General features: G+C 43.4%; 1 protein-coding gene and 1 long non-coding RNA gene across 9 annotated transcripts in view; one reads left to right on the forward strand and one right to left on the reverse strand.

Moving 5' to 3' along the window:
- Positions 1-3,143: 3,143 nt before the first annotated feature.
- The window catches only part of RAB37 (RAB37, member RAS oncogene family), a 98,069-nt gene continuing 87,620 nt past the window's right edge, over positions 3,144-13,592 (reverse strand). For all 8 annotated transcript variants that reach the window (XM_077327906.1, XM_077327909.1, XM_077327905.1 and 5 more), the window contains 3 exons: positions 11,429-11,485; positions 9,881-9,957; positions 3,144-8,422 (listed from right to left, as the gene is read on the reverse strand). In XM_077327906.1, the coding sequence (XP_077184021.1) occupies positions 8,317-8,422; positions 9,881-9,957; positions 11,429-11,485 (240 nt within the window). In that variant the 3' untranslated portion in view covers positions 3,144-8,316. The remainder of the gene's footprint in view (positions 8,423-9,880; positions 9,958-11,428; positions 11,486-13,592) is intronic.
- LOC143832865 (uncharacterized) lies at positions 8,335-12,611 on the forward strand. The gene is made up of 3 exons (XR_013229428.1): positions 8,335-8,470; positions 11,874-12,014; positions 12,386-12,611. It is a non-coding gene; the product is annotated as an uncharacterized LOC143832865 (long non-coding RNA).

Here is a 13,592-nt window from a genome sequence, read left to right on the forward strand (position 1 = left end):
GCAAGCCGTTGGGCAGCAAGCCCAGTGGCATTTATGTTCAAATAAACAGGGATGGGCTGATAGAGCCATTGGGTGGCCTTAGCCCATGTTATAGTCTGAGCTTTAATTAGGCAGCTGTAAAATGTCAAGTATGAAGCAATGAGGAATAATAAACAGCGAAAATGGTGAGGAGGGGATTCCATTAAGAAAACTCATGCCCTGTGAATTACACACCATGTTGTTGCTCAGGAGATGTGTGAAACCTGGCAAAAATGTTTGACCATTTTGGCTGTGGTGATAAAAGGATTGTACTTGCTCTGATTTGGTAGGCAAATGTGATGGGCTATGTGATCACATGATGCTGTTACATGGTCTACCCGATGCCTGTTTGGCTGATATTGCCATAGAAAGACCCTATATTAAAAAACACAGCGCTGCATCTGCTAATTGGTGGAAGAGGAGGGAGAGGAAAAGGAGGAGGGGCCATGGAACTCCCTCCTTATGTCCCACGCACTTTGGGGAGTGAAAAATTTGGTGCATCTGTGTGTAAAGTAGAAAACTGCATAGGAATTATGGGAGGTGGAACAATTGTTTCAATAGCACTAAGTTATAATTATATATAAATATAGTATATATTATATACATGTTACATCGAAACACATGTAATATTTTGGTTTATGGTTAGATAGCACATATTAGAAGACCTAGATAGTTATACCACAACATTAACATGGGAAACCTTTGCAGAGAACTATCAGCCCACAGACACATTCCTTTTAGATTACTGAAATGTGGATTGATTCAGGCAGGACTGTGGTTCTGGCTGGACTAAGCTCTCACTCCATAGACAGATCATAGCTTGCCACACTTTTATGGTCACCATAAAGTTTCTGAAGGTGAATGATCTGCAGCAGTGTTTCATGTGTGCGTTTAGGTAGTGAGTTTTAATAAGTCTGCCTGTTGAAACAGGTAGGGTAGCCAGCTCTGAGTGAGGAAATACCTGGAGATCTGGAGAATGGACCTGGGGAGGGCAGAGTTAGGGGAAAGAAAGGACCTCAAGAGAATTCAACGCCACAGAGTCCACCCTCCAAAGCAGCCATTTTCTCCGGGAGAATTTATCTCTGTCATCTGAAAGTCAATTACAATAGCAGGAAATCTCCAGGCACCACTGGGAGGTTGGCCAGGGTAGATGCAGGGAACAAGCCACCTAAATGGGGGTCTACTGGGAAGTAAAGCCATTTTATTCAATGGAGCTTACTCGCTGGGAAATAATCTTAGGACTTCTGCCACAGTTACACAACAATGTGAGCTGAACTGCTGCAATACAGGCCACCCATTTTTGATTAAAACAAAAGGATTGTGGGAACTGGCATAATTACTGGCAATACCAGTCAGCAGCACAACCTTTGTAGTTTTCCTTTCCAATGTGCTCAACTTACAAATACTTTAGTAAACGCTACAGTGTGTAGAATACTCTCCTGATCAAGTGAATCACTTACGTATGTACTTAATAATTCATTCCACAGAACATATATGACAAATACCTGGTCTAAATTTCGGTACTAAAATTAAATTCTGCAACATGGGATTGTGCAAATCATCAAATGAAGTTACATAAAGATATTTATCTGCATGATCAGGAAAATCCCAGTATCAAAATGCTGATCTGCTTTACAGGATCAGGCCATGGCACCAAACATATTGCATAGTCAAATTCTCTATTACATATTCCTTGTTTTTGGCTTTAGTTCTTTGGAAGCAGGTGACTCTTGATAAGTAGAGGGAGCAGGAAGAAGGATTTGCATTACAGGTAGAGATACATAAAGGAAATGCAACCAAGACTCAAAGCAGGGAGCTTATAGACCGCAAATAACAGCCGCAGATTTGACTATGCAGCAGCCATTCAGACAATGAACTTTCAACAATATATGCAAGTTACAGGGAATAAGGATTTTGGACATAAGTGATTTCAAACACCCCAGACATAGGCCTTTTATGTACTTGCATTTTCTGTCGCTTCCAGCATCCATGAACTTTGGGGGTGGGGTGTTGTTTCTGCATGTCTTTTCCACCCTTTAGTGCTTGCTTCGCTTTCAATCTGTCCCCCCTGCCCCCCCCCCCCCCGTATTTTCTGAAAGCACTATTGTGGCAACTTTCTTTAAAGTTTTTAGAGCAGAATGATTTAATCGGACTTCCCCACTCCCCTTTGCTCCCCTTTGATGCCTACTCCCCCACCCACAACCCAAAGTCATTCCACCTGCCTTCTATCATCCCCCTTCTTCATTAATGGATAACTACCATTCTTTTAAAAATCTTGTATTTGGCTGCACCAGACTAGCGTTTGAAAGCAAAATCAAGAGTTTAAATGCCCAATGGGCCAGGGCTCATGATTTCTCCCCCATCCCTGATTGCATTTTCTGGGGTGTGCTTTTTCCCCAGAATGACTGGGACCCAAACTTCCCAGGAGTCTTCTTTCTGTGCCTTTTGTCCATGCTTTCCTCTCTCCCAGCAGCGGACTGTAGCAGAGAGACTGGCTCCAGCTGCCCTCCTTCTTTACCTACCCTCAGATGCTTGGCCACCAGTAGCAAGCTGCAACATTCACTTGTAATCGTTCTCCTTCTCCTGCACCTAATCATCAACCAAGAACACTTCTCCCCTCCCCCCCTTCTTGGCTGGACATCATCTACAACCTTTCTTACAGTTGAGAACCCCTGAAATATTCTTCAGGCTTCAAGAACCCCTCTCCCCCGGAAGTGATGTCAGCAGGCCACACCTTCCTGCCAAGCCCTGGGAAATCACATGACACCAGAAGTGATATCACCCACTCTTACTGAATGTGACACCTCAAAGCAGGAAGTGATAGCACAGAAATATTTTCAGATTATTTGTCAACAGAACCATATCTGAACTCTGCTACCAGTTTGCTCTTGTTCACCAAAGGGAGTCTGCAGAAACAGGGCTGGAGCAGGCCTATGGCGCTCCTCTCTGGACTCCAGTCGCTACCATGTGTAACGAGCTTAGGCTAACAATGATTTGTATGGCCAAAGGCCCTCCTCTTCCCACCCCCTCCAGGCTTATCATTGGTCATTCTGGGAGTGGGTCAACATGATAATATATGGTTATGTCACCCAATTTATTTATTTTTTTAATTAAGAAGTATATAAAATTAACTAAGTCCCACCAATTGGCCAAATCCTTCTGTGGGCATTGAGAAAGCCTGATCTAAAACCACCAGCACCGAGGCAAGGGACCATGTGCCCTGCTCCAAAGTTAGGACTTCTTTTTTAAACTTTTTCACCAGCTGGTGGCAATTGCTTTCTGGCAGAAATAATATCTGTACAATGGTAATTACAAAAACCAAAACAAAAACCTGCCTTCTGCATTCCTACTTCAAAGATGGGGGGGGGGGATGTCATGCATCGGCATCACCTTGGAAGGAGAGCAACCCCCCCACAGCTGATCCTCTGGTCCTGCAACCCTTATCCACTGCAAATTCTAGCCAGTTTTGAGAGTATTTTTCCTCCTTTGTCTGTGTTCGTGTTCCCTTTCCTTTTCCATTTTCTTCAACAGAGCCTGCAACCCCCCGGCCCACTTGTCAATGTTGTGACTGTGCTTTATGAGATCACGTGACTCTCATTTTCCCCACGAGCCAATAACACAGCAGAGAATCCCTGAGTGCAGGGGCGGCCAAACTGTGGCCCTCCAGATGTCCATGGACTACAATTCCCATGATGCTGGTAGGGGCTCATGGGAACTGTAATCCATGGACATCTGGAGGGCCACAGATGTTTGGCCACCCCTGCCCTACTGTTTGGTAGTGAGGAAAATGGGGCTTTGCTGCTGCTGCACTTGTCAGTGATAGTCTGGTCAGATTCAAGAGTTTTCCCCATTCGTGTTCTCTTTCATTCGAGGAACCAATTGCTAAATAGCATGTGCAACACTGAATCCGGGGAATTCAGATGGAAGACCCTTAATTGACACAACTGTGCAGATGCAATACAGTGATTGGTTTTAAAAAAATTGAGCCCCCTGCCCCACACATGACATTCCCTCCTCAATTTTAAAAAGTGTATGGTGGTAGGTGGGTTGTTGTAGCTGCAGAGTAAATACATTGGAGAAAAGAATGGTGCATAATGCAGGCAAGTGAAAGGACTCAACTACTCAGAAAATTTGCCATAAGTTCTTTATGCAGAATAGGCCATAATTTTCTCCATTTATGCAGGGCATTATTTATTTATTTGATATACCGCCCTTCCTGTTTTACAGTGGGCTCTGGGCAGTTTGCAAATTAGAAAAAGGCCTGTTATTCCAGAAGAGAAACGTGTCTTCTAAAATACATGACCAAGCTGTTAGCCAGAGCCCTGGTCAATCTAGTCCAGTACTGGGTAGCCCACGAGGCAGAAGTCCTCAGAGATATTTGGCAAGCCTTGAAATCCAAGATCCTCTTGACAAGGACTACTTTGCTCACTGATAAACTGAAACTGAATGGCAAAGGAAGGCCGTGATACGATGTTTGCCCCGCCCTGCAGAGTGAATCTCCCTCTATGGAACAATGTGAGATGACATTTCAAAAAGATACCGCATGTTTCAAAAGGGGGCTTTTCTCCATTCCTAGATAACCCAGGACAGTCAGGCTGGGCAGGAAGGGTTGGTTTCTCCTCCCTGGTCATTGCAGAGTCTGCAGTTGGCCAGCTTTCCTCAGGGATGTTGTGCCTTTAGGGTGACCAGTAAGAATGGCTCTCATGTTCTCAGTACTCCTGAGGGCAGAAGCTCATGAAGGGAAATTCTGCAGCAAACTAAGGGCCATCACTTTCTTTTAATGACGTGGAGATATTTGTACTGGAAAACAGGTTTCTACTGAAACAGGCACATTGTGATGGAGGTGCCATAAACTGGCTTGATAAAATTGCAGATGTGCTTTTTGGGGGGGATGGGGGGTGTTACCTGCTGCCTTATCAGTCTCCTAGCAGCCACTAAAGGGAGCTGGGTTCCAAAATCCTGCCAGCCTGGTATCCATTGACCAGGGATCTCTTGCACTCTGGTCAGAGTACACAGAGCTAAAGAGACACTCACAGTGTTTTGCATGCATTACAAATGAGAATTAATCTCTGGTGTGAGACAAAATGTACTGGAAAATCAAGCCTTAGGGTGGATAAGCAATGCCTTTATTGTGAAGGTTGTGCTTTTTCTTTGGCACACATATAGGCATTTCAGTCCAAAATTCAGCTGACCACCCAGAGTCCTTGATTAAAGGCCCACTCCAGTAGGCACGGAGGCCATTTCCCCCTTGGGCCTGGGCTGACTGCCCCACCAACAGCCCCATCTGTGCACAGCACCAAGGCATCTGGAGGCAGGGTGAGAGACCTGCTTGCCCCTCTCTCTTCCAGATGAAGTGGACTATTGAGGGTCCCTTTGATTCTCCTGGGACTGAAGATGAACACACCTATTACGTGTAGGTAAGCGTCTGCCGAAATACAACTCATGGGATTGGCCTGAATCCTGAAACTGGTGTTGCTGGGGAGGGAGGTACATCCCACCATGCCAATTCATAAGGGGGATTTGCTGAGAAGTTGCTTGCGCATACATTTGCAGCAATGATGACTGCCTCCATCTCTACCAGCAGGTAAGGAGCATGGCTGGCTAGAGGCAATATTGCCTGCCACAGGAATTCAGGGACAGAAGATTGATATCGTGACCCTTCACCTTCACCAAATCATCAGCTCCTTTTACTGACCTCTGCTCCCACCTGGAGTGAGGGGAAGAGAATCAGCCATGGCCAATGTTTTTTTTAAAATCAAAAATGTTCCTATTCTAAACAAAAGGTCATATCTTTTGAAGGGAAATTGTCCCCATCACAAATTAAAAGGCTTAAAAACTCCAGGTGGGGCCATGAATCTGCTGGCCTCATCCTGTCTACAGCCCTGCTTTAACATCAGTGACAATAAACTCTGCAAAGCTTAAGAATATAGAATCTTGATAAAGGAAATCCTGCACCAAACTAACTGGCACCACAGTAAAAAATACAACAACATTGGTGCCAGACAAAAGGTTTATTTAATCGTGTGAGCACTGCAATGGAGGCATCTTTCTGAGTGTGCCTGAGTCCCAGCAGCAGCACAGCCAGACAGTACTGTCTCCCTTGTACAAGGCCTTGTTCAATCCCTAACATTGTCCTCCATATAGTTTGGTGAGCCAGCTGGGTGTGGTGGTTACGAGTTGCAGACTAATCTGGAGAACTGGCCTTGATTCCCCACCCCTCCTCCCCATGCAGCCAGCTGGGTAACCTTGGGCCAGTCACAGTTCTCTTATAACTCACTTGGCCTCACCTACCTCACAGAGTGTGTGCTGCAGGGGGAGGAAGGGAAGGTGATTGTAAGCTGTGCTGAGACTCCTTTGAGTAATAAAAAGTAGGGCACAAAAAAACCCAGCTCTTCTTTGTGCCAAGAAACTTCTTGCACAACACGTTGTGCAAGGGGAAAAGGAGTTCAGGGTATGTTATGTTTAATTTAGCACAAGGGACTAGCATGGCCTACAGAGTGTTGTTGACGCTGCTGCTTGCACAAGAGCCCTAGTGCATGCAAAAGGCTTCCAGTGGGTCCAAACCCATGCCAGCACAAGTCGCAATGCATCAGTCACAACCTGCCATCCATCTATTTCCAAGAATCTAAGGCAGGAAAATACACCATGATGAATGTCATGACATTCCACAGTTAATGGCAAAACTGCCACCAGGAGCCACCCAGGGAAAGCGACGTGTGCTCCAGTCCTCTCAAAATCAATTCTACAATCCACTTGCCTGGGCTGATCTCACTGAATTCAGGAGACGAGGGTTCCAATTAAACAGGGATCGAAACAGGCTACAAGAGTGCAGAACGGTCTCTGGCTGCAGCCTTCTCCTTCAGGTAGGGAAAAGTGGCATATAAGAATCGCTTTCACTTCCTCCTCCTTGGCTTTGAAAGGATTTGCCATCTCTACCAGTCTGAACTGGAATGACAAGCTTAGTTCTTATGTAAAAGACAGGCTGTTGTGGAATTCCATTAATATGCACCTCGGAAACAAAACCCTCAAACACCCTGGGTTGCCTCTATATAGTTTACACTGGTAAGAGCTACATTAATAGGAGATAGTTATTTAGACAAATACATCACCAGTCCAAACAAATGCCCATGACTTATTATCTGGCCATGCTGCTTGGGCTATCTCACAGAGCCTCACTGGCTTCTTCAGCAGAACCTTCAACACTGTTTGGAAGAAAGACTGGAGGTGGGACAAGTCCTTTGTGATGCCCCAGTTCCTTCCTGGTTCCAGAATGAAATGAGATGGGCTAGCTTTTCTTCCCAGATTGTTCACTCTGGGCCTTCCCTTCTGAGAACCACTTGGTCTGACATCAGGGTTGTTAAAAAAAAGAGAGAGAAGGAAAGATTTGATTCTTCTAAAACACCTATTTTTTACAGTCGGACAAACATACAGTGATCTCTCTTCAAACTAACTACAGTCAGCAGCATTCAGGCACACAGACTAAAACTTAGGAGCCCCCCCCCCCCACTCCTTTCTCTGGGGCAGAGGGAGGAAGGGAGGAGAAGGAGGGCGGCTCTGACAACAGGATCTTTGGGCGTGGGAAGCAGGAAAGAGCCAGAGGTCAAAAGGAAATACAACTGCTATTCCTTTAGTGAATATTCCTGCTTATTTTGTTCATCACATAAAACATTACCTTTAAGAACAAGCAAAAGGGCTATTGTTACCCTCCCCAGTCATGTTATCCATTTAACCCTTCAGACTGCTCAGACCGTATACAAAAAGTTTCCCTGGATTTTTGGCAAAGGAGATTGTGTAGACCTATCTTTTGCCGCTGAAACCAACCGAGCCCAATCCCAGTGGCCTTGGGGAGGTGAATTATACAGCCTTTCCATGGTGATCCTGTTTTCTGTGTATGGCACGGGGGACTGCCAGTCTGCTAACCAAAGGAAATCCAATTTGTTTTGCTAAGGCGAATCTCTCCAGCTGCACCAAGAGTAAGCTCTGAAAGTGTTGTTACAGATGCTGACCACCTCCATTTTCAAGGGTGGGGTTACCCTGGTTACGGTCAGTCCTGAAGAGTGAATTTGGCTTTCGCAATGAGACCCGGAACGTTCGTTCTCATACACTCTGAGAATAGGTATGACATGCTTCTTTTTTAGAATCTATGAGCAACTTTCTTTCAAAAAATAGATTGTCTTTGGAGAGGAATGGCAGCACATCTTCCCCTCTGCATCCCCACTGTGCCATTCTGTTTTGTGACCTCTCTCTCTCTCTCTTTTTGGCACTAGGGTCTCCAGACTGACTTAGCAGTCGGCTCACTCAAAGGAAGGCGCAGCAACTGGTCCTCTTCTTCTGTGACTCTATGTAGTCGTGGATCTGGAATCTGGGCTCCTCCGGCTGCTGCACAGCCCGTTGCTTGAGCTCTCTAGAAACACAGGGGTTAAAATGCAGCCGTCACTCTTTCTGCAGAAAGGTCAGAGAGGATCCCTTTCCCTTCCTTGCCACATAAAAGGATTATTTAGCTTGCAGCAATGTATTTCAACTTAGCCACAAATACGACAATCCAAACAGTACACAAAAAAGCAAGATGGTAGCCGCTACTGCCACCTGCTCTATTAACTGAGGCCTTGAGCATCTTCTGAGCCCACCTTCTTGAATATTCAGCCACAAATTGCATACAGTTAAGGACTTTAAAAAGTCTTCTCCAAACTGGTTGACCAGGCCATGAGATGGAAGAGGAGATTCAACGTCAGTCTACCCAGAGCTATATACACTGAGGGTTAAAATCCTCATAATATAGCCTGAGGGAGTCGATTTTTTTCTGCATTTATTTAAGAAAAAAGAATGGGGGCGGGGGTACATATTGGAAAGTTCAATGAAAACATCTACTCAGTGAACTATTTCAGAATTAGAAGCATCAGAAGAAGGATTGGAAACCAAACAGCATGTAACCTAATGTCATTGCATGAATCTATGATACAGAGGAAAAGGCAGCACAGAAAAAGGAGAAAGAAATTGGTCAGTGGGTTTTTCTACAAAAGGAAAGGATGAAGTTATTGATGGCGAGAGGGGTTCAGTTCAGAAGAAAAAGTCAACTGAAGCTGACGAAGTGGGAGAAATGGGACAGCTATACAATTATAACCAATTGTGAAATTTCCCGGAAGGCTGGAAGTTTGAGTCTTACTTGGTTCCCCATCAGTGGGATCATTGCAGCTGGTCCACTGCAATTTAGTGTAATCAGCAACCCTGGCAACTTAAAGAGGATGAAGGCCAGTGCCACATCACAGGCTTAGCCCGAACCCCAGATAGCAGAGCTACATTAGCTCAGTGGGCCTGCAGCATGTCTCATGAGTTTCACTGGACAAGTCAACATTATGCTATACATACTGCCAATTGTTTATGGTATCTCAGTATCTGCCAACTCCTAAATCTGAGCCTGTATTGTCTCTATAACAAACAATTAGCTATGATACTTTTGCACAGTTTTCTATGGATAAAATACGATGGATTCATTCTGAACTGAAAGCTGGCTAAAATCGCCAACTTGTGGTCCTTTCCCTTGGCCATTCAACAAGGTGGTTGGCCATCCACTATATTAAAAGCAATCCTTACAAATAAATGATGTAGCCCATTTTCAGCTAGTTGATCTGCCCTTTCTGGGCAAACTGCTTGAGAAAGCAGTAGCAGATGAATTCTAAGTCTTTTAATTTCTTTATGTATTTATATTATTATTAATAATAATTTTATTTATATGCCTCCCTTTGATATAGCTCAGGATTATAGAAATAATATAAATACAATTTAATATAACATTTCAATAAAATTACAGTTAGCGCTAATTTAAAATAAATATATTTCAAACTTACTACAGCCCAATACTCACTTTGCAATGGCCAGAAATGCCAGTTCTACGTTCATTCCAGTTTTAGCACTGGTCTCCATGAAAGGCACTCCATATTCCTGAAGAGAAAATACTATATAAATAGTGGTTAGATTATGCCACTATTAAATCACTAGCAACCTTGCATGCCTCCACTCTGCTAGTGATCTCTATTCCCTTGGTTGGGACCCACAGGTGGATCATGGAGCCCCATTTTTGTTGCCTTTTAGAAGGACCTGCTGTTAGTGTTCTTGTATAGAGGGCGAAGATGCCAGACATTCTTTGCACACAAACTAAGTGGAGCAGCTGGACAGCAAAGTAAGGTAACCCCGTGGTCCTTAAGGCACATTTTAAGCTCAGACAGGTTCAGAGACTCCATCTCTTCCTCTTTCTGTCACAAGGCTGTGATTTCATGAGGACTCCTGCCACCTGCTTTTAGTTCATTGGGTCCAGTGATGCTGTCTGGGGTTAAAGGTAGATCCTATGTCTGGAAAGGCTCAGTTCTATACAATGGGTTGCTATGTTTGCATTCAAGACCAGCATCAGGGTTTGCATTTTCACATAGCTGCTGAGGCTCATTGCTTCAGGGGTGCCCACTACTCCTCTGGCCAAGAAGTAATTGCCACCTGCCTTCCCTCTTAGTGCAATTCCATAAAGGACCACTCCTCTGTAGGTCTGCCTATCCTGGATTGGGAAATATCTGGAGTCCTTGGAGGTGCAGCCAGGAGTGTGCATGATTTGGGGCAGGGAGAGACTTCAACGGAGTACAATACCATACAATCCACCCTCCGAAACAGCCACTTTCTCCAGGGGAACTGATCTCTTTAGTCTGGAGATGATCTATGGGTCCTATCTGGGGACTGGCATCCCAGTCATCTGGAAGATTATACTCTTCATGCTACACTGTGTCTCCTGTTCCTCCTCTTCTCCATCCACCAAGACACAAAGACAACTGAGTCAGGCATCAGCTGCTGTATCTTGCCACTGGCTGCTTGCTTGTTTGCTTCCCTAGATGTTTATCTCACAGGAAATGGGTGATCATGGTAGGCCCCCTGGAGATATTGCTGGGGCCTCTGGAATGACCTTTGACATGTTTGTTTGTTTATAATTTAATTTATATCCTGACACTCCTGTAACCAGCTTGCAGTGGTTAACAATAGATAAACCTCCACAATAAAATCCCACAAAGAGAACAGAAATCCAACAATAAAAAACAGAAAAATTGGCAATGGACTAAAACCCCAACCCCACCCCTGCTCAGAGAGAACGTAATAGGGTTAATGGGGAGTAACCAGATCTTACTTGGTCAGGATTTTATGCTTGTCAGAAAGATCCTGGAGGGAGTACAGAACCAACCCTCCCTGGCTCTTTTTAGCCCTTCTGCTAACGAAGAGGCTTAAAAGCACATCAAAAAGTCACCCTGTGCTCCCCCCATGAGAAGTAGTGTAAGCAGATGTAGGGGAAGGGGAGTGCCATTAGTGGGGTGGTGCTGGTGGGTATCTCGTCCAGGACCTCCCCCCCGCAACCTACAACCAGCCTTCATTCACTCACCCTGGCTAATGATTCCCCATCTTCTGTTCTTATCATTCTTTCACTGTTCACATCAGCCTGGAAACAAAAGGAGAAAAGTTAAGCCAAAGATGTTGAAGGCATGCTCCTCTAAGCTGAATTAATTTCCCAATGGTGTTTTCATGTGGGGGGTCAAAAATAAAGAATCACTGACAGATCAAGCCTTGTTAACCTCTGCAGAGTAAACCCAGCTCCTGTTGGAAAATGCAAGATCAGCAGTGTGCATAATTCAGAATATAAAGGGAGTCCTGCAGAGGGCACCAGAAGTATATTCAGCATAAAATAGGATAGGAACTTCCTGATAATTTTCAAATTATCAGATTATCCTGATAACTTTCAAATTAGTGTCTCGACTGGGGCAACAGGAGACTTTCTGCTTTTTATACAATTATTTAAAAATATTAAATATTTAATATTAAATATGCAGGATCAAAAGACAGACTTTGGCGCCTCATGGGTTAAGATCCGAATTGGGACTTCTGACATTATCCAGCTACTTGTTCAATGTAGGAAAAATGCTGTGTCATTCCTTACTGCTCAAGACTTCATTTGCTGCGGATAGCTCCAGGTCAGTAGTTTACTACATTTATATTCTATATTTTCATGGTTATTTCACATCCAATGTATAGTATATCTATTTAACATAGTATGTTGACAAACAAGTATCTCAGTTTTGATTCTGTCTTCTTAATATTGTTTTTAATAATTTTATTATGGGGTATTTCAATTATGTATATATATATTAAATATAAAATTGTAATTTTATAGATTTTCCCTGATGATGCCTACATGGCGAAACTTGTAGTGACTTTGTAAAATAATTCTCTCTCTTATCACCTAGATTTTTCCCCCTTTTTGTTTTGAGAATAACCCACATACTGGGGGGCCATATTTTCTCTGCCTAGTAAACTCTCAAAGCTTCTTTGCTGCCTTTGAAAGAATTGCAGGGACCTCCTGAGTACCATTGGCTGAAACTTCAGATCCTGATGCCCCCTGCTGACCCCTTGTTGCCAGAAAGACTCCAAGAGCATGGCTGTTTAACCAGGGCAAAGTACAAAGCAAAGCAAGTCATGATATGCCAAGAAGACTCGTGTATACTATCTTACTTTACAACCAGATATTTATTCTCTGAAGAAACATCCCAATAAGTAATAAATATTCATATTTTCCAGAAAAACACCTATCTTCCTCATTATTATTTATTATATCTACTTGTCAACTTTATCATAAGAAGAGTGTTACACATTCCTTACATCCACCCCAGTTTTCTGATAAAATACTAGAAATGTTCCAGCAGCTGGCTAGATAAATGTTAACTATTTCCAAGACACTAAATATTAAGCCTGTGTTTTTCTTATCATGTATCCTAGCTGTTAACAATTTAGCAATAGATCACATCCTGTGTTGTCCTTCATAGTTGTTGGAATTTTATAACTTTCTCTACCATCACATTTTTTGCACACTTGTATCTCCAACAGGTTTCACTGGACACCCATTTCACCCATTATATCTCACCCATTTCATCAAAGAAAGGCATGATGGTTTTGGAAACACTATTAAGGGCAATTCACACAACTATTCTCTGGCATGTTATAACCACAAGGGTGCCTGCTATTACAGTTGTTCCTTCACATGCACTGAAGTTGCCCTCTGCTTGCTTTAGTAGGGGTGTATATCTTGGGGGCAGCAGGATGTGCTCCAGAAGTATGTTGAGTGAGAACATGGCAACAACATACAAGGGAAAGGGCATGGGAAACAAAGGTTTATATTTGATTATATTTGATCTGTTTAAATTACCATAATTTTAATGCAATATTCATAACGTGTGTGATATTAACAATTAACCTTGGACATTTTTGGATAGAAATACAGGCAAGTCACATACACATGAGTGAATATTTGGACATTTTTGGACAGAAAGGAAGGCAAGCCATATACATAACAAGCGCACCATAAAGTGCCAGGAAGGTTGTGCAAGTTGATTCTTGAAAATGTCTCGTGAAACTGTGTTAATACAGGCTGACACTACATGTCCAAATTCAGCTGTCAGGAGGGAGAATCAATTGTTGATTTGTATAACATTAAAATTGCCCACTAAGCTTTTAATTTTTTAAAAAAAGAACTTGGAATCCTAGGGAAACCACTT

This window comes from Paroedura picta, chromosome 3, assembly GCF_049243985.1.
Source record: "Paroedura picta isolate Pp20150507F chromosome 3, Ppicta_v3.0, whole genome shotgun sequence".
Taxonomy (NCBI): Eukaryota; Metazoa; Chordata; class Lepidosauria; order Squamata; family Gekkonidae; genus Paroedura; species Paroedura picta.